We start from the raw sequence: 20,442 nt of genomic DNA on the forward strand, positions 1-20,442 counted from the left end.
GTCTAAACCTATTTAGTCATTGTTGTTGCTTGCTCGATTCTTTTACATAATATTTAGTATATTACTGCAAATCAGTATAGTCTTCATGGGCGCCCACAGAATATTGGTATGCAGCCAACCATGCTGTCTTTGAATCCTAATTGACTATGATTATTTGAGTTACATATATATGTTGCTGCCTTGATGTGTGTGTACGGAAGATTCTGTTGTTTGTTGTAAGACTTTGTCCCATTGATTGTTGTTGACCTGAAGCCACCCATTTCGTAATCCCTGATTGCTAGCGTAAGCTTGTCTTGACTTCCAAACCTACATGTTGCTTGTTGCATCAGATTCCTCTGCAAGCCATTAACACTTTTCCATGCCTATGTAGAGTATATATAAACATTGCTGCCTTTACTTTTGCCTGGTGTTGGTGATCTCGAGATTCAGGGGCTTCTTGAAGTACGTATATGAACATCGTTTCCTTTACCTTTTGGCTTTTGCATTTGTCTAAACAGGGACCAGATGTATCTGATTGCTCTGGGGCTTTGATTTCATTGGAAATGGGCTGCAATGGCATGAAGACACTGAAGACAGGTGTTTCTTTATAGAAGGGAGAGTCTGACTGAACGTGCTGCGAACAAGAACAAGGCCTTCGACTATTCGACGGTTTGGTAGAGAAAAACCAGCATGGGTTCCTATGCTAATGGTAGCACCTGTGCAAATGATGTTCCTCCATCAGCAGAGGAGATGAAAGAGCATGCTTTTCCTCTAAAAACGATGCCACTACATGCTAATGGCTGGTTGAATGACATGAAGATATCCTCGCCTACTGCTATCCGTGTGAACATCGGTAATCCCAGTGCTTTTGATCCGATCTACCGAGCTTGGACTGTGAGTTTTTTTCCCTTCTCTCTGAACTTGTTGCAGTAGTGTTGATATTGTAGGAGCTGGTTCTATTTGTGAATTCCTTGTCATTTGCAGAAGAAGTATCCTTCAGCACTGAACGCATTTGAAAAAATTGCTGCCTATGGCAAAGGCAAGAAGACAGTGTTGTTCTTGGATTATGATGGAACCCTCTCACCAATCGTCGATGAGCCAGACAATGCCATCATGTCTGATCAGGTAATGCCATTCCAATATCAATCTATGAAAGAGTTCCCTTCTCTTTGCCGAGTTTTGCTGAGCGAAACATCTGTAAAATTAAATACCATATACACAGATGCGCGAGGTGGTGAGGAATGCTGCGTTGCATCTTCCCACTGCGATTATCAGTGGAAGGTCTTGTGATAAGGTGAACAAATTGTTGGTTGTCCTTTCCAGTGAATTATAGTAGTTTATTTCTAAATATCCATTCATGCACTTTAACTTAATTCATTTGAATCTATTTAGGTGTTTGATTTTGTTAAATTAGCCGAGCTGTACTACGCTGGTAGCCATGGAATGGATATCATGGGTCCAGTGGGGGAAACTGGTTCTGTCACTGGTAATAGAAGCTGCACGAACTCCAGCATGAAACAGGTGCGCAAATGCCTTTACCAACCCAAATGAGACAGAATTTTGTCAGTGTTTACGATGCGTAGTGCAGAGAACAATGGATGTTTCTTCAACTTGGAGGATTTTGTTTTCTTGCTACTTTTTGTAGGACAAGGAGGTCAAGATCTTCCAGGCTGCTAGTGAATTCATACCAATGAATAATGATCGACGAGGTATAAAATTTGCATGCTTACAATTCCATATGATGTGATCAAGATATCCAATGCAGCGCCGTCTGATGCAGGTTTTTAGATTGCTCGTTGAGAAGATCAGGGGAATCGATGGTGCAAAAGTTGAAAACAACAAGTTCTGCGTGTCAGTACACTACCGCAACGTCAACGAGAAGGTGGGCTCCCACTTTTCTCAGAGATGATTTTGGGAGAAAAGAACCATTTGCTGTTGCTGACAGTTCTGCTTCAAATTCATTTGACCTTCAGGATTGGCCACTCGTCGCACGGTGCACAGACGACATCCTGAAAGCCTATCCTCGCCTCCGTCTGAGTCATGGACGGAAGGTATAAGCTGTAAATGGAAACCACTAGCACGACGACTCTTGAAAGGTGATCAGCATATGAATCTTATTGCTGCAATGCAGGTTTTAGAAGTTCGTCCGGTGATAGACTGGAACAAGGGGAAGGCTGTGGAGTTCTTGTTGGACTCCCTAGGGCTAGCTGATTCTGGCAATGTGCTCCCCATCTACATCGGAGATGACCGTACTGATGAGGACGCATTTAAGGTGCATAACATGGTTTTGATACAGAACGACCTTGTCTTTCTTTCATGTACATAATTCATTTTATGTTTTTAATCTGCAGGTTCTACGAGAAGATAAACGGGGTTTCGGAATTTTGGTGTCATCTGTACCCAAGGAATCTCATGCTGTTTATTCTCTTGTGGATCCATCTGAGGTAAATTGATTATTTTGCGCTACCATTTGCTGCACATCAAATTACACAACTAGATTGTTTTTATATATCAAACTGTTACATGATGCATTAGTTTTCAGAAAAAAAAATTGATTTGCATTCATATACTCAACTATGTGTTATTCCAATTGCAGGTGATGGACTTCCTGAAGAGATTGGTGAAATGGAAGGAGGAAGAAGCATTAGAATAACAATAAACTAGTTGATAACATCTGTCGATGGTATTAGGGCTAATTTCTGACCAAAAGGATTAGGGAGCTGAATTGCGTATAATGTTTATTGTACACCCTGTAGCCAATCTCTTTATTTTAGTCTGCAGTAGATTTGCTAAAAATGTCCGTCTTCATGTAAAACAATGCAAAGCATTCTGCACCAGTCAATGTTATGAACAATAAGCCTCACCAATTAGTGCAACATTATGCTTGGAGGCGTTTCTTAGTTATAATAGGTGGTTCAAAAGTTTGTTGAATTTCTTCACAGAGCAACCCCTAGCAAATTGCAACGCAAAACATAACAGAAATTCATGTTTCCTTTTTTTTTTAGTAAAGTCAGGTTGGACAAACTTCAGCGAATGTACACCAAATGTTTTTTTTACAGGATGTAAAAAAGGAAAGGAAAACAGAGACTTCCTTCCGTCTGCACCTTCAAAGAGATTATTCTGCTAAACTGTAAACACGTGCTGTTGAAGTCCCAGCACAAATGGCCTCCTTTTAAATCCATGCAACCTCAGTTTTATGCCCTCTTGTTAATCAAGGGATCAACAATGACTTGAGGTTTAAAATCTGGTTTCAAGTACTCTGATAGCAAGGAAGCATACATCTCATAACGAGCAGTCATGCGGAAGGCCCACTTGTCTTTGATCTGGCGGCATAGGTTGAGGTCCATATCAGAGATGATCAAGCCATCTCGGTAGCGTGATAGTGATGGGGTGCAAGAAGCGTCAGGTGCTGAGAAATGGCTAGATCCATAGAAATGGCCGAAGTCTGCATGCTGAGGTTTCCCATCACCAGATGTGAATGGATTTGGGAACACTTCTGTGCCAACCCGATTAATTGATCCAACAAAGTAGCTGTTTGCAATTGCAGCGTTCCTTGCCTGAAGTGTCACAACAATATAAAAAAAAATCAATAATTATGCACCCCAAAGTTTCCAAATGCATTTATAAAAAACGTGTGCTATAGTGAAGAAAAGAGCACAAGAATTTTCTCTAACCTCAATTGGCCACATTGGTTCGCTGAGTTCACCAACAGTTGCAGATGGGTTGAACACTATTTCAGCTCCGTTGAGGCCAAATGCAAGCCAATTAAGGGGATGATGTCTTCCATAACAAATGTTCACTCCTATTTTACCATAAGCTGTTTCAAACACTGGATGCCCAGTGTTACCCTCCATGTAGTATGTACTCTCATTGAAATCACCAACTCTTGGGATGTGATTCTACAGTAGTGTTTATTTAGACACAGCAAAAGCTTTCTGCCAGAAGGGAGGAATAGAAAATGCAGCTGAAGGAAAAGAAAAATAAAGTGACGTGCATACCTTCCGATGAATGCCAATTATGTTTCCATTATTTCCAATTACAACAGCAGTATTCCAAATAGTCTCCCCATGGTTTACATCCCTTTCAAGGATTGGGCTCACAATTACCATGTTATACTTTTGTGCAAGTTCTTGAAGGAACTGAGTAGATTCTCCATCAACTGGTTCAGCAAACTCACACCATCTTTTCTCACGAGTGCAGAAGGCAAAAGGCATTGTCCAGGCTTCCTGAATTTTGGGGATATTATAACACAACATCTTGAATTGTATGCCATAATTTTAAATGTTCCAAAGAAATAGTACAAGGTACTCACCTGTAAGCACAAAATATTGACACCAGAAGCACCAGCAGCATCAACGATGTGTCTAATTTTGTCCATGATAGCCTTCTTTTGGTCAGCAAAATGATAAGTAGTGGGAACAGCAATTGAGTTTTGAATTAGACCAACTCGAACAACTCGTGGTTGCCTCAGAAACTCTTTGTCTGCACTAAAACGGAAGGCCTACAGCACAAGTATATCACAGTTTAAATCTGCCACCCAATGTAATTTAATTTCTATATGCTAGCACCTGACGTATTGAATAAAGATGCTACATCTGGCAATCACATAATCAATTGAGAAAGAACCACTGCCAATAAAAAAGGGCAATGCGGAGATAACCTGCACATCAAAATTGTGCGTTTCCGCAAGAGTGGTTGTGGCTTCAGGCAGTGAGATAGCCTCAAGAGGTCGTGCACAATTCAGACCCAACAACAATCGGCTTGCTTCCTGTTAACACGAAAAAATTGACAAAATCAACAAACCGAGCATAAATGCCATCTAGTATCCTTATGGCTCAGTGAAATTTCTCGATTGGGAGGTATAAGCTCAGCAGCGTATAGCATCTACAATTCTGAAATCAGACTGTAGGTAAATTTCACATCCACTGATCTTGCTAACTACCAACCAGTACCTCTGATACTCTGACTAGGGACACTTGTTTAAAAAAACACACACAATTTCCATCGACAAATGGGTGGAGGAGGACAGCAAACACAGTTAGGACACGTAAATAACCATCAGTATCATCAATACTGCTACGGGAGCATGGTTTCATTCAGCCCACATCACAAATACTTAATTCACTAGTAAATATGGAGAAAGTGACTAGTTGACGCACAACACAAACTTAATCATGAGGCCAATCAGAGCACCAAATCTCGTTCACCAGAATTTCTCGGTTAACTTGCCCCAGTAGTTCGATCACTCTTTCCCGACCGTAATTTGGTTATCCAACAGCTTTGACTCAACATGTGAAAGAATTTGCGCGCACGGACACGGACGCAACTGAATTTGGGTACGGCATCCAAGAACCAAGAAACGGACACGGACGACGACCCGGCCGGACAAATCTGGGCGCCCCCGCTCGGTGACGGAGTGAGAGAGAGGGTACCTGGAAGAGCTCGGGGGAGAGGTTGGCCTCCAGGAGCCTGTGCAGGGACTCGTACCCGCCGATCGACCCCTCCGCCGCCGCCCTCCCCTCCTCCCCCTGCGCCGGCTTGCCGTTGCTGCTCGCCATCCTCCTCTCGCGGATGGCCACTCTCCCAACTCCTCCGGATTGGACTGACCTGAGGGAGAGAGAAGCGAGCAGGGCTCTTCAACTAGTGATGCGAGATGACAAAACGCATGAGATCATCTTGATTGGCTTCTTGCTTGCTTCGTCGTTGGATAATCAATCAACCAATCGATCCCATTCCCATGTGATTTGGAATCTTGGATTACCTTTCATTAAAATTGAACTTCAGATTAGATAAACTTAAGAGCGTGATGACGTCTGATCCTGGCATGCATGGTCAGCACCCATAACAAAAAGGCGTGCCCGCTGTTCATACGTAAACAAAGGATGAAGGCGGAGTCTGTGGAATACGTAAACGGCCTCAGGAGACGTGTTCACCCCTCGATCATAAACGGACGGCTCCTAGGCGGAGGAAGCGGATAGGCCCGCCTCGACAGGCGATACCACTGCCCCGCCGATCGCCGCCGCCGCCGCCGAGCTGCCGATGGCGGCTGCCGCGGCCGCCCGGCTCCTCCGTTTGGCCCCGCGCCGGCTCCAGGTTAAGACCTCCCCGCTTGCCGCGCTCTCGTTCCCGCTCCCGCGTACGGCGCCGCTCGCCGCCGCCTCGGGGCGGCGGCAGCGCTTCTGCGCCGCGGCGCAGGCCTCTGCCCCCGCCGCCGCCGCCGCGGCGACCGGGCCGGCGGGCGAGGCCGTGGGAGAGTTCAGGAAGCGTCTGCGGGTGGCGGACGTGAAGGGCGGGGAGGACGAGGGCGCCGCGTTGGTGGGCAAGGAGCTCGCCGTGCGCGGTTGGGTGCGCACCTGCCGCGCCCAGAGGACTGTCACCTTCGTCGAGGTGAGACACTTGCAACTCCGTTTTGCTAGGCTTGCGTCAATTGGAATGGCGCAGTGGTAATGCGTGCGGTTAGCAGATTTTGCTTTTGCCGAAATGCTGGTCCATATGGTTAGCAGCTGGGTTAACTTTGTGATTTATGACTCTGGAAGGATGGCCCTGTCGTGCATTATTGTCATTGCTTCCCATTCTGGTTAATGCGAACTGATGTTCATCATCAGTAACGTTTCAGCAATGGTTATCATTTGTTTTGATGTTGGGCAAAATACTCTCGAGTGAAATCTAGGGTTGCAAGCTTGAATTTGAAATAGTTGAGGACCCTGGCTAGCAGATTGTAACACTATGATCATGGGCAAGTGAAACCATTATGCTTATGCATGTCATAAAGGATTTTCCGATATTATGGTCCCAAGCAGCTCGTCTTGTATGCATGCGTAGATTATTATAGGGATTGGCTATTTAGAGGAATGGATATCTTTTTTTTCCTTTAAGAGTCTAATGCGTTCTGAAATTTCAACTTTTAGGTCAATGATGGCTCTTGCCTGTCCAATATGCAATGTGTATTGACTCCTGATACAGAAGGCTATGACCAGGTACTATGTTTTACCCATTTTGCAAAGGTTGCGATTGTATACTTAATTAAGCTTATCTTACATTGCATTGGTTGCAGTTCATTGACATAAGGCTATAATATGTTTTATTTGTCATATTTTCAATGATGGCTGTCAGATAGACTCTGTCACTACCGGAGCATCTGTACTAGTTGAGGGAGTTGTTGCAAGCAGCCAAGGCGGTAAGCAAAAAGTGGAGTTGAAGGTTTCAAAGATCACTGTGGTAATTGTTTCGTTCTTTGTAACTATTTTCGGTACATGCATTCTTGTGTCTGTAACTAACTAGCTGCATATACAAAATACAATGAATACTTATTGCGTAATGAGTTCATGTCTTATTTTGTGTAATATGCAAGCTATGGAACTTTCTTTCTTATGCTACACTTCTGATTGGTGATAATTGAGCACACTTAGACGGTTAGACCAAGAACTTGCAGAGTCTGAGAACCATATCCTTTGTGCCTTATATTTCTTTTCTTGTGTTCTAATTTTATTTTATTTTTTGCTTCTTGCAGATTGGGAAAAGTGACCCCACATCTTTTCCCATACAGAAGAAACGGGCATCAAGAGAATTTCTTAGAACTGTAGCCCATCTCCGTCCTCGGACAAACACTTTTGGTGCAGTATGTTTTACTCACTGCTGTCTCCTTTTTCTTCCCTTCTCTGGCATTCTGGACTTCAAAAGTCACCAATTCGATATTCTTTTTAGTTTCTTTCAGTATATAAAGGTGCATAGTTTGTTGACCATGAGACTGGAAATGATTCTTTCCTTCGATTACTCAACCAGAAATTGAAATGCACCTTATCAAGTGTCATCCTTTATCTATTTGTATGATTTGTTCCCTACGGTAACTTACAAGTTAGTACACAATCTGTAAATATGGTTGCCTCTGCAAATTTCTAGATTTGCAATGATATGGTTACAGAGGATTCTCTTAGTTTTTCTTAAATGAGGGCCACTTGGACATTGACTTTCAAATTAATGGGTTATCAACAGTCTATGCTGATGTTCTAGCTGCATAAACCACTCTTTAAAAAATGACATGCTTAAAAAAAATATGATTCTTGACCATAGAAGTCCTTTTTTCCTGTAATTATACAAGTTTCTCCTGTGGATTGCTTACTGTATCTGCCAGTGCTTATTTAGGTGGCAAGAGTGAGAAATGCTCTGGCATATGCAACTCATAAATTCTTCCAAGACAATGGATTTGTTTGGGTATCAAGCCCTATTATTACTGCCTCGGATTGTGAAGGAGCCGGGGAGCAGTTTTATGTGACTACTTTGGTTAGTTTTTCTTCAATATGACTACTTGATGCACTAAAAAATTTGATTGTTTTATAGAAAATGTTCTGCTCATTTATGTCAAACTGAATCTATGCCCCATTTCTATGTTTGCCCAAATATTTCAATGGAACTTATGCTCCCAATCAGAAACCATGCAGCATAACAAGCTGCCTAATCCAGCTATCATCATTTTAGGAATGCACATGTTGCAGGTTTTTGATATTTTTGGACCTATGTGGTGTATAGAAGTCTTTGCCTATCAAATATTTGGTGTATGGAAGTTATAATAACATCCTCAGCAGGTTTACTGTTAAATATGATTGCACACAGTTTTTGGTGAATGCAAATGCTATCACTGAAGTTATACAATAACAGTAATATCATAATCGTACTGTACTACTATCATTTATTTTCATGCATATATTGAACAAAATTAATTATTACTAGCAGCATCTATTATCCTTTCACAAAACTTTTTGTTAAATTGATATGTAACTCTCCATTTTGGCTTCTTGTTCCTTGGTTTTGCTTATTGCATTCTGGTTTGAATGTATGTAATATTTCTGCCTGTTTCTATAATATAGCTTTCAAACAGCGCTGAAGGTGGTTCCCTACTCAAAGATATTCCTGCTACCAAGGATGGAAGGGTTGATTGGTCACAGGTAGCCTTTCCCCTTGTTAGGATGCTACCTGAGTCATTCTGTATGAATTGCTGTCCAATATTTAATGTTATTTGGTTTCTCGAAACTGTTCAAGTAATGTGAATGTTTCCAATGTTACTTATGCCAGGATTTCTTCTGCAAACCAGCATTTCTGACGGTGTCTGGACAGCTTAATGGCGAAACATATGCTTCAGCTCTATCTGATGTAATTCTTTTGCCATATTCATTTCAAACAGCTAACACTCTCTGTTTTGATAGCTTTAATCAGTTTATTATTTCCTCACATTCATTTTTTGCTGCAGATTTACACATTTGGTCCAACATTTAGGGCTGAAAATTCAAACACCGCGAGACATCTGGCTGAGTTTTGGGTATTTGAAATTTTACACCTGTTTTTTTTTCTTAGAATCCTACATAAACACTGAATTCACAGTTTAATTTGCTGTTTCTTTGTTCTGAGTGTAGATGATCGAACCTGAGCTTGCCTTCGCGGATCTAAATGATGACATGGCTTGTGCAACTGCATATCTCCAGTATGTAGTAGGTGCCTTCTATCAATTTTTGGTTGATGCTCAAGTCTACTGCTAGCCATTCTACAGTGTAGTTTTATCAATGGTTCATGTATTAAATTAGGGAAATTTCGATCAGAGGTTTTTTAACCTAATCATTGCTGTTTCATGCAGGTAAAGTATATTCTAGAGAACTGTAAAGAAGATATGGATTTCTTCAATACATGGGTTGAGAAAGGCATAATAGAACGATTAAATGTATACCTCCAATCTATAGCTATCTTTAGTTATCTATGGCAGCATTGTATAGTTTTGGACTTAATGGCACATTTTGATTAAGAGGAATGCTGACATAATGAGATCTCTTCTGCTTGACCCAGGATGTAGTAGAGAAGAACTTTGTTCACTTGTCATACACTGATGCTGTCGAGCTACTTCTTGGGTCCAAGAAGAAATTTGAGTTCCCGGTAATGGATGCCTAACAGCTTTTTATGAATAACTTTCCCATCTTTGTCACAATAAAACTTATCTGTTGCGCTTTCTTGCAATTTGACTTCTATTTACAATCTTAATGGAGATTCAAGTACATACTTCTGCAAAAGGAAAAATGTCTGCATGTTTGAAATGTTGATATGTCTTCACTGTTCAGTGTTAGATGACTTTTCAGTGTTTGTGTTGACCGTGAATAGATGCTGGTTGTTTTGATTTGTATGAATCATCTTTGTGCTTTCTACTACTGAATTCCACATACCAATGTTCTTTCATGAGAACCATATCAAAATAAATATCTGGCATTCTGATCTGCTATGTTTAGGTGAAATGGGGGTTGGATCTTCAAAGTGAGCATGAGAGATACATCACGGAAGTAGCTTTCAGTGGCCGCCCAGTTATAATTAGAGATTACCCGAAGGTTTGCTTTGTGCACTTTTGAGCATTTAACTGTTCTTGAAACAAACTGAGACCTCGAGACATCTATTTTCAATTTTGTTAGGAAATCAAGGCTTTCTATATGCGACAGAATGATGATGGGAAGACAGTTGCCGCGATGGATTTGTTGGTTCCTCGGGTAGGCAGATAAAATCAATACAACATACATAAAATTCTTTTAGCTACTGCCAATTCAACTGTGTATCTGTTCAATGTCAGGTTGGTGAACTTATTGGAGGAAGCCAGAGGGAAGAGCGCCTTGATCACCTCGAAGCCCGGTTGGATGAGCAAAACCTGAACAAGGAGAGCTACTGGTGGTATTTGGATCTACGGCGATATGGATCAGGTTAAATACCTTAACAATGCTTGCTGAAATTGAGGGGAAAGGCTGGATAATATGATTTTCTGTGGTTTTTTAATTATCAAGAAACTTTGGTTCCCGTGACGTGTCATGACAGTCTTCTTCTTTGCTCTGCTGCAGTTCCCCATGCTGGTTTTGGTCTTGGATTTGAACGGCTCGTACAGTTTGCAACCGGAATTGACAACATCAGAGACGCCATCCCATTTCCCCGAGTTCCTGGCTCTGCCGAGTTCTAGCGATCTCGAGGCGTTTGCATATATATACTTTACGAAATTCTTGCCTGGGAGACAAGGGTGGGAAAACCACATGACCCATTACTATGCATTGTACAGAGTTGCTCGTTGCTAATCTGAAGTGAAGCTATACCCTGGTAGATTCGTTGTTTGGTGTAATTGCGTACACCGTGGGTAAGGTAAATTTCGCCGCGATAACAATCTGAGTATGATCTTCCTGTAATTTTGAACACTAACAATTTTGTCAAGGGTGGTTTTTGTTTGTACGGTGCTTGGCTTTTCACCCATGCAGGCAATTATAGCGTCAGGTGAGGTCGCTCTATTTGAGGGTTGTCTTGCTCGCTGATGCTTTTCCTATTATAAAGTACAAAGAAGCGAAGGTAATCTCGTCCAAAAACAATTATTGCTTATTTTGGGACGGAGAGAAGCGAAGGTAATATCGTCCAAAAACTCCCAATGAGGTTAATCCCGTCCACGCCCGCGGAGAGAGAAACCATTGTCGCCGCCCGCACCGCTGTGCTCCACGAGCGGCAACCAAATCCATCAAATCGGCAAATACTGCATCCCTTTCTGACTGTCGATAGCCATCCCCCGTGAAACAAATTTTGATAGCAGAAAAATGTAAATTTGTATACTTTCGGCCGCTTCACAGTTCAGATACATGCAGTTAAATTCGGTCCATGAGGCAATTGTTCAAGTATCAGAGGACCTTATTCGTGAACATACTCAATAAATACTTGGAGGGATTATTAACCATTTAACATAGGCTAGTCCATTAGAGCTAACTCAAGATGCTCCTAGAGCCCATAGCTCCACAGTTTGGTTAGCTGGTAACCCCAAATTGTATTGAGCGCTTGCTTAGTGCTTCGAGATCGTAACTCTACTCCTTATTGATCAGCAGACCTCTCTTTCTCGGGTAAGAAAAGGGAACAGTGCATCTGAACTATGCCTACGGAATATGAGAACATCATGAGCAAGCAAGGAAAGAAATTTACACTGCGAAGGCTACAATGAATTTTGTTGTATCGATATCATTTATCATGCAGTAACATTGGCGCATTATATTGAATTTTGTGAATGTATTTTCAGGGAAAGAAAGCGTCACAAGAATTTATTAGCAAGCAAAAACGATCATTTCAGGTTTCAGCCAAGATTAACGACCACATTGCTTGTTACACCCAGATGCATTCCAATCAATAATCATGCAGATGAAATCTCTTTACCACATATGTCGTAGACATTGCATTCTACGGAAGTATTTGCCTGGAAGATGGTGCGCAGTTTCTGGCATCCTCCATCTTCTGGTGACACCTTATCGGACAATTGAACGGTCATTCTCTTTAGCATTGGCGCGGATCGGAACAGAAGTTTTAGGAAATCAATTTCATGACCAAAACCACAGAAGCCTTCAATTACCGCCACTCCAAGATCGGTCAAGGAGATATGTTGATTTCTCCGGTTGCTAGATTGATCGCAGTCACAATTCTTTGAGCATCCCCATTCCTAATAATAGAAAGTATAAAATCATGTTGTATTACGGTCTTACCGACGCTTGTATACATTTGAGGACCGAGGTATCTCAAGAATATAAACGGATGAAATTTGCATAAGACACATAAAAAATGGGGAAGAATGTATAGAATTATACCAAGTTTTGCAACAGGACCACCTTAAGCCTTTGAATGGTGCAAATCTGCAGTAGTTCCAAGTTCCAACACAAGCGCTCCAAAAGCATGCCCACCCGTACCGAGTTCCAGCTCCAAGGTAGAGAAGTCGATTAGCCCTGGAAGCCGTGCTGAATTACGCTGGGAAAATCATGATTAAAAGCACACACATATGAAGAATAGTACTCTCTCGAAAACCACCGAGATGTTGGATCAACGCAGTGCGATACCGAAGAAAAGATCTTACGCGTCCAAAAGAATCTTCTTGTGCTATTAAAATGGGGTACGGTAGTGCATGTCAACTGATCTGATCGGCATGAACAAGCAGGCAAGAGGAGTGCAGGAGAGAAGTAAACAGCCCGGAACCTCGACTGGATTGGAATGCGCGACAGAGAGCTCGCGTCACGACGAGATGGCGTTCATGGCGGAGGAGGCAACAACACCACCGGTCACTATGGATCAGGGCACGCCGGCGGTGGCGCCGAGCGGCACCGGGCCAGAGAGCAGGCTCGCTCTAAGGTTTGGGGTTTTTCTCCGGTCGGGTGGGGATTGTATCTTAGCTTGTTGCCTGGTGGGCGAGGAGACTGGAGACGAAAGGTAGAAACTTTGGAAGAAATAGGAAATACTATAAAGTATACACGAATTTAGAAATGAATTATCTAGTCAACTTGGAAACTCAACCCATTGGAATATAGTATTCCTAGACCAACTATACTATACGGAAATAATTTGTCATAAGGAGGTATATATGGAGGTAAAGGAGAAACGTAACATAAACTATGAGGAAATTATTTGAGTACGAGGATCGACTATTAGTATCGGTATATTACGGATGGTGTTACGATCTGATACTAAAAGATCTCGGGAAACCTCAAACTAATTTGGACCTGGTACTAATTTCACGTATTAATACCGGTTCAAAATTCAGTGGGTACCGACGAATGCTCACTTCTTCAGTAGTGGTGCTGTTGTCATCAATTAACCCTATAGGAAAAAAAATATGGGTTGATTGGGTAATGGGCGTATTGTTTCCATTAGGATTGTATACGGTTATAAAGTTCATTTATTTATTCCTGAAAAATCAAGTTGACATGAGTCTTGGTTCGATTGTATCGAGCGTGACAAATGAGAAAGTAACTACTTGACTCTTCAACTCTTTAGCCTTCGCCCTTTATACGGGAATCGAGACTTTTCACTTGGAGCTTTCATGATTACTTGTCATTTCAAGTGGTTTTGCGGTTTGCTTTTGCTCGGCATTTGATCATTTTAGATAGTTTATTCTCTTTTTTTTTTCCAGTGAGTGTCATCTAGGTTCTAAATTTTCAAAATGCACATCTGCATTCTTAAATTTGCTAATCAGTTTATATGAGGTATAAATCTTCGTAACCAGCATTAAATTACCCGCGCGTACAATGACGTGTATCTGACATGTGAGATGCGTATGTCATGCCTATCTCTCTACTCCGAACCTCTCTCATAACGCACGTTTCTAATTAAGGGCCTGTTTGGCAACCAGCTGTTAAACTTTAACACCCGTCACATCGGATGTTTGGATGCTAATTAGGAGTATTAAATATAGGCTAATTACAAAACTAATTGCACAGATGGAGTATAATTCACGAGACGAATCTATTAAGCCTAATTAGTCCATGATTTTGACAATGTGGTGCTACAGTAACCATTTGCTAATGATGGATTAATTAGGCTTAATAGATTCGTCTCGCGAATTAACACAGGGTTCTGCAATTAGTTTTATAATTAGCTCATGTTTAGTTCTCCTAATTATCATCCGAACATCCGATGTGACACTGTTAAAGTTTAACACCTCGTATCCAAACACCCCCTAAAAGAAAAAAGAAAAAAATCCGGCCAATGTTCTTCTCCGCCTCCGGCCGCCGTACGTCCTCTACGGTCATCCACCCACGTCGGCCCCTTGCCCTGCGGACCTGGCGTCGACCAACGTTCGCTCCCACTGTTTGCTGTCGACGTCGCCCTCTCCCCTCCTGTTTGATGGTCCGGCCGCCGGAATTGGGGGAAGAAGGAGGTGACCGGGGCCATGCCGCAGCGCAGGCGGACGGGGACGGTGGCTCCGCAGGGCAGCCCGCCCGGAGCAAACGACCGCCGAGGCTGCGGTGCAGTGTGGGCAGACAGCGGCGGTGGCCGCGGCCCGGCGCGCGGCAGCGGTCGCGGCCTGCCCGAGTGAATGACGGCTGAGGCCTTGCGCGGGCGGCCGGTGCGGGCCTATGGGCGCGGTTGTCGTGGTCCATACGGCGGCGGTGGCTGGCGTTCGCTCGCGCGGGGCCGCCACCGACCGCTCGCGCCGGCGTCACGCCCCTGCCACCGACCGCCTGGGCTCTGCATTGGCCGGCGTCCGCTCATGCGAGGATTTCTCTGTCTGCTCCGGCAGGGTCGCGGCCGCGTGGGTGGAGCGCACGGCAGCCCAGCGCAGGCGGACGGCGGCGCACCCGCGGGGGAGGACTGCTGCTGGCCCGACCTCACCAGCGCCCCTAGCGCATCTCCGCCAGCGGGAGATCGATGTGACGGGAGAGAGAGAAAAGGATTGGAGAAGGGAGGTGGACCTGACATGTGGGCCCCACATGTAGGTCCACGTCAATGCAATGTCAGCATGCCATGCAGTGTAATGCAGGAGTGTAATGTGGTTACGTGAAGTTTAGGAATGTAGATGTGCATTTTAGGAGTTTGAGGATATAGATGACACTAGCTGCCACCGTACATTTTACTCTTTTTTTCAAATCCATCTTTATGTTGGCATGTTGTCAATACACCTATCAAGTTGAAGATTGGGAGATCAAGAGTGATCTTGCTTCTTTTTTTATGAGTGATTGATAACTTGTGCTCTGTGATGTGCCGCTTGACTTGCATATACAGGTGAGATGTTGCTGTGGTGGTTAGCATAAGTGGTGAAGGGGAGGTTATACTAGATCACCTTGTTGTCACTGAAACGCTTCACATGGTATATCCAAATTAAAACAGTAATCCTTTGCGCAAGCCACCAAATCCAAATAGTATTCATTTGCGCAAGTCACACGACCACAGTCTATCTTACCTTATGATGACGATTCTTTATTATACAAGTCTACTTGGAAAGCTAGTGCGCTAGTATCTAACTATCTCATCTTAGGTAAAGAAAAAAGAAAAAATAAGTGACGAAGATTTGGGGTTGTCCGAGTCGACCATTTTCAACCTGGATTACGGATTCTGTTTGGTACATTGAGTTTTGAACTTGAAACTTGAAAGTCGTATATAAGTGGTTTTTTTAATCATGATGAGTGTGTATACTAGCTTTCACGGTTTCACATGGAGGCAACCACATGACCACATCGCCGGTAAACCCTTTGGAAGTTGGAAGGTTTAGCCTAGAAGCCGAAGTGACCAGTTGGCCTAGAACCCTTTGGAGTACTTAATAGAGTAATTTAATTTTTTTCTTCTTCAAAATACTTGTTTACTTTTGATATAGTAGCTCGTTCTTGCTTGCTTTCTCATGGAGGTTCGCCAAATTCTTTTTATAAGTTGATGATACCTTTGTTCTCCATTTCATAATTTGTTCTAAATAGACATATATTCCATTTTATGTTTGATTATCTATTTTGGGATGCTTCCAAAATCTCCCCTAAAATTTCTCTGTAGGCTGTTTAGAGGGTAGAGAAAAAAAATCGAGCAAGTTGAGGTGGAGACGGTTCAAAAAATAGAGGATTTATTTAGAGGTACCTGCCTCTCGGTAAAAAAAAAATGGCCCAACCCCATTAACTATACGAACGGAGACCAACCGTCGAGCAAGCTACCCTCGCCGCTAGTCTGGTTCCCCTCGCCGGCGGCAGTGGGCTGGCGTCCCCTGTCTGAATTCTGCTTCCCCTAGCCGGCGCGGCTGGCCGGTGTTCCCCATCTGACGTAGCCGGAGTAGTCTTCTCTGACCATCTGCGGGTGGTGGGTACCTACTAGTTCTTCTGCCTTAGTCATTTGTCTGGTGTGGTCTGGTTGTTATAGTGCCAATTGGTCTTCTCTTCTGGATCATTTTCCAGCTTGTTTGAGATACTTACGAGTTCGCTTGGCATCCACTCATCCTCAATTGTGTGGATATGCATTGTCATTGGACATGGATTTTCTGGGTAATTCTCTAAAGATAAAAGGGTAGGGGAAATATGAGTAAAATTCACTGGCGCTACGTCAACTTGGCACCGAGTGTCATCCAAGTCCCTCTACTCCTAAAATGCACACATAGTTACAGGATCTAGGCCTAGGCATCGACATGCGTCTAAATGGGCCTCGGACTGGACCCGCGAGCTAATGTGGCAGGCCACGCTGGACTACACGAGCCCGGGAGCCGTATATTTTTGCACATACCCCCTCAGTACATACACACATATACATAGGGTCCTCCAGATTGGATATTCCATCTCCAGCCCCAATCCTTTTCCCGTCCCTATCGCTGTCCCCATCGTGCCGCCCGGAGGCAGCCAGGTGCATGTCAGCCGGCCACCGCCGCTGAGCCGTGCTGCAATTGCGCTCGCTGTCGTGGCGCTTGTGCTGGCCGTGGCCACGACACGAGTGGCCGGCCAGACGACGGCGACGGTGGATCCGGGTGGCTGGGCGGGGCGGCACCCGCCACTCGCGACGCCGTGACGTGCGCGGCAGGAGCTGCGCCCGCCGCTTGCCTGGTGCCGTGGCGTGTGCGGTGGCGCGGCGTCGTGGCGTGCGCAGCGGGCATGGCGCACGACAGTGCACCGAGGAGGGAGGTGTGGGGCGGCGGGTACAGTAGCAACAAGACGCGATGAGCCTGGGGCGGGTGCCATGCTCCCAAATCACCCGGTGCAGCAGCAGCAGCAACAAATCGCACAGCTCTGTTCTTGTCTAGCTTTGTTCTTGCAGCAGCAGATAGCTTGCAAGGGAAATCTCTAAGGATAGCGGAACAGAGGAAGCACCAAGCAAGAGATGTTGATAGAAAGCACCAAGCAAGATTGACATGTTCATGCGGAGAGGGAATAGGAAGCACCAAGCAAGATTGACATGTTGATAGAAATTGCTAAGATAATTGTTAGGTGTGTGTAGTGTAAATAACCGACCTTGTGTACTGTATTATTTGAGATTTCGTAAATGGTAATGGATATGAATTCACAGAAATTGACATGGAATGCATGTCAATAGCATTTTCATATTGCAAATCCAAGTACTGACAGTGGTAGCATCCAATATTATTTTGGTATTAACCTATTACATATCACTTCAAAGGAGTAAAAGAGTTTAAATTAATTCAACAAAGATGGTTTTGTCTTCTTTGTAGCTTCTTCATTCTTCTTTGCAGGTGCAACCTTTCTCTTCCTTGTAGCAGCTTTGCCTTGTTTTGTTGCAGTTGTCAAAGGTGCATGCCTCTCAACTGGCATGTTAGAGCTGATGAAGGTAGAGTCTAGAAGTAGGCATGGAGGCTGAGAGGAAGATGTTGATTGTGATCCCTGGTGACATTGAGTTGCCATTGTAGAGCTAAACAACACAATTGATATTACCATCCAGATTTTAAGTAAGACATGTCCAGTAGCTTACCTATTCCATCATTTGGAGAAGCATGGTGGAGCTAGCTGTGACATCATATGGGAGTATGCTGGTGATGAGAAATGTTGTGACATCATGACAGAACTTAAAACAGGAGCATCTTGAGAAAACCACTAGGAAGTTGGAAGATCCTACATTAAATATGCATGAGGTAAAACCGTTTCTGGAGCATTAAGTTTCAGAGGCATAAAGTACAGTGAAGGAGGTAATACCTGTTCCGGGACTGGAGGTACCATTTGTGGTTCTTGATTTTCAGGTTCTGCATCCTCATGTTCTTGATGTTCGGCCTCATCAGGTATATAATCCTCAGGCCGAATGCCCATCTTTTGAGAGAACATCATTTAGCATTGTGGTTATCCTGTTTACAGTAGCTGCATGTGACTATCACTCCATGCTTGGACAGTTTAGGACCATTCGTTCCCTGGATTTCACATGGTTGCTTCCTTCTACACCTTGGTGGCGTTCCTATTTTCTTCTCATAAACAGGAGCTCTGACTATAGGGCCATCTACATGTAACCAGGTGCTCTTATCTCTGCATGGTATGATGTTACCTTCGTATGCCTTGTTGAAAGCTTCCAGGGAGTAGCATGCATGGATCATACTCTCTGGAGGAATCCTCTCATGCCTTAAGCAAGAGATGGTATGTTGACATGGAATACCTATCAGATTTCACTTCCTACGTTCACATTCTTTGGTATTGATATTGACTACATACTGAAAATCTCTCTCAAATACTTGAAAAAACCCCTGACCAACAGGCAATGACTAACAAACATTAGCAAATTCAGCATTTTTGGCTACTTTCTTCCTTATCTTTGGACAGATATTGCTTACAAACTGCTCAACCGGCTCTTTTTGCTTGTTGTAGTATCTTGTCATGAGCTATTGCTTGATCCTTTCAAACATACTCAAGATTGGCATTTCCCTTGCTTCCAAAATATACTTGTTGAATACTTCACAACTATTATTCAGCAATATGTCAGACTTGGGAAATTCTAAAAAGTATGCCCTTACCCATGTGTTTACAGGCATTCTCTGCAGCCAATTATATGCATTTTCATTCAATGTCTTCATCTTGCCCATATAGTACTCCCACTTGGCTACTGTACTAGCCCTTGCACAAGTCCACAACTGGTTCTTTAAGATCTCACCTTTAAAGCGTGCATCCTTGAAATTGGAGTAGAGATGTCTAACACAAAATCTGTGTTCCGACTTAGGGAAAACCTCCTGAACTGCAAGAATCAAACCCTGAAAATGCACAAGAAGTATAGGAATTAAACATTACTATGTGTGAACTTACCTTAAATAGGAGAATAAATATAACAAAAATATGTACCATCTGCTTGTCAGTCATGATAGTCTAGGGAAATGTGTTGCCAATGCCCAAATCTTGCTTCAGAGTCTCCAAGAACCACTTTCATGAAGCCTTTGATTCAACCTCAGAAACTGCTAAAGCAATTGGGTATATACAATCATTGGGATCAATGCCCACTGCAGTAACTCCAAATTTGGTCTTGATGTGGCAGCCATCAAGACATATCAATGGCCTGCAGCCGGAAAGGAATCCTCTTTTGCAAGGATCCAGTGACATGTAACAGGTAGAAAAATGACCATTTGATAGGTTTAGAAAGAATGAAGTGCCTGGATTACTTCTCCTGAGCTCTTGTGCATAATCCCAAAGCTGGTTATATTGCTCACTGTTATCTCCAAAAATCTTCTTCATAACTATTCTTCTAGCTCTAGCCAACTTGCTTCTTGAAGGAGTCAAATTCAAATCTTTCTGTACTGTTCTTGCAAAGTTTGAGATACTCATCTTGTCATTGGCTCTAAATGAATCCAAGTACTTGTCAGCTAGCCAATTTGCAGTACATCTCTTGAGAACCTACTCCTTTTGACAATTGTGTCCTCCAACGTATGTCTTGACTGTAATTGCCTTGACTCTACTATCATGTGATGCATAGAGTGCCCAAGGACAACCATCTTCCCTCATCCTCTTCCTCTCATTACTTGGCATTTTTATCTCAACTCTATTCCTCATACTATACTCTGTAAAAGCATATCTCAGTTTCTCTATTATCTCAAAAACCATTCCTACCTTGAAAACAGGGTTACTCAAGTCTTCTTGCCTGTTAGGTAATAGCAACTCTTCATCATCATTAGTAGATAACTCTTCTGTCATAGCAAATCCATCCACCTTCAACCTACTTCCCTTGGCCTTCTTCACCTTTCCAGTATTATTGGCACTACCTATTCCTTCATCC

General features: G+C 43.2%; 3 protein-coding genes across 3 annotated transcripts; 2 read left to right on the forward strand and 1 right to left on the reverse strand.

The window, feature by feature from the left end:
- The first annotated feature begins 419 nt into the window (after positions 1 to 419).
- LOC101767129 (probable trehalose-phosphate phosphatase 10) lies at positions 420 to 2,859 on the forward strand. The gene is made up of 11 exons (XM_004957651.3): positions 420 to 441; positions 564 to 873; positions 964 to 1,104; positions 1,202 to 1,273; positions 1,372 to 1,500; positions 1,625 to 1,679; positions 1,758 to 1,861; positions 1,953 to 2,030; positions 2,111 to 2,251; positions 2,331 to 2,423; positions 2,576 to 2,859. Exons 2-11 carry the CDS (start codon positions 670 to 672, stop codon positions 2,630 to 2,632), a joined length of 1,074 nt encoding a protein of 357 aa, XP_004957708.1. The 5' UTR covers positions 420 to 441; positions 564 to 669; the 3' UTR covers positions 2,633 to 2,859.
- A 93-nt stretch (positions 2,860 to 2,952) lies between these two features.
- LOC101767530 (beta-ureidopropionase) lies at positions 2,953 to 5,753 on the reverse strand. Its single transcript, XM_004957652.1, has 6 exons — positions 5,412 to 5,753; positions 4,640 to 4,747; positions 4,292 to 4,480; positions 3,978 to 4,205; positions 3,654 to 3,878; positions 2,953 to 3,536 (listed from the first exon to the last, which is right to left on the reverse strand). Exons 1-6 carry the CDS (start codon positions 5,535 to 5,537, stop codon positions 3,174 to 3,176), a joined length of 1,239 nt encoding a protein of 412 aa, XP_004957709.1. The 5' UTR covers positions 5,538 to 5,753; the 3' UTR covers positions 2,953 to 3,173.
- A 206-nt stretch (positions 5,754 to 5,959) lies between these two features.
- LOC101767933 (asparagine--tRNA ligase, chloroplastic/mitochondrial) lies at positions 5,960 to 11,217 on the forward strand. Its single transcript, XM_004957653.3, has 15 exons — positions 5,960 to 6,366; positions 6,888 to 6,956; positions 7,093 to 7,197; positions 7,490 to 7,597; positions 8,122 to 8,259; positions 8,844 to 8,921; positions 9,049 to 9,126; positions 9,224 to 9,292; positions 9,387 to 9,461; positions 9,605 to 9,688; positions 9,811 to 9,897; positions 10,245 to 10,340; positions 10,422 to 10,496; positions 10,577 to 10,703; positions 10,839 to 11,217. Exons 1-15 carry the CDS (start codon positions 6,019 to 6,021, stop codon positions 10,952 to 10,954), a joined length of 1,653 nt encoding a protein of 550 aa, XP_004957710.1. The 5' UTR covers positions 5,960 to 6,018; the 3' UTR covers positions 10,955 to 11,217.
- Positions 11,218 to 20,442: the final 9,225 nt, after the last annotated feature.

This window comes from Setaria italica, chromosome II, assembly GCF_000263155.2.
Source record: "Setaria italica strain Yugu1 chromosome II, Setaria_italica_v2.0, whole genome shotgun sequence".
NCBI classification, from domain to species: domain Eukaryota; kingdom Viridiplantae; phylum Streptophyta; class Magnoliopsida; order Poales; family Poaceae; genus Setaria; species Setaria italica.

Coding starts and splice junctions, on each gene's coding strand:
- LOC101767933 (XM_004957653.3), top strand. CDS start 6,019: ATGGCGGCTGCCGCGGCCGCCCGGCTCCTCCGTTTGGCCCCGCGCCGG. Junction 6,367..6,887: donor GGACTGTCACCTTCGTCGAG/GTGAGACACTTG, acceptor TTCAACTTTTAG/GTCAATGATGGCTCTTGCCT. Junction 9,898..10,244: donor AGAAGAAATTTGAGTTCCCG/GTAATGGATGCC, acceptor TGCTATGTTTAG/GTGAAATGGGGGTTGGATCT.
- LOC101767530 (XM_004957652.1), bottom strand. CDS start 5,537: ATGGCGAGCAGCAACGGCAAGCCGGCGCAGGGGGAGGAGGGGAGGGCG. Junction 4,481..4,639: donor CGCACAATTTTGATGTGCAG/GTTATCTCCGCA, acceptor CTTGTGCTGTAG/GCCTTCCGTTTTAGTGCAGA. Junction 4,206..4,291: donor TCAATATTTTGTGCTTACAG/GTGAGTACCTTG, acceptor CCCAAAATTCAG/GAAGCCTGGACAATGCCTTT.
- LOC101767129 (XM_004957651.3), top strand. CDS start 670: ATGGGTTCCTATGCTAATGGTAGCACCTGTGCAAATGATGTTCCTCCA. Junction 1,105..1,201: donor ATGCCATCATGTCTGATCAG/GTAATGCCATTC, acceptor CCATATACACAG/ATGCGCGAGGTGGTGAGGAA. Junction 2,424..2,575: donor CTCTTGTGGATCCATCTGAG/GTAAATTGATTA, acceptor TTCCAATTGCAG/GTGATGGACTTCCTGAAGAG.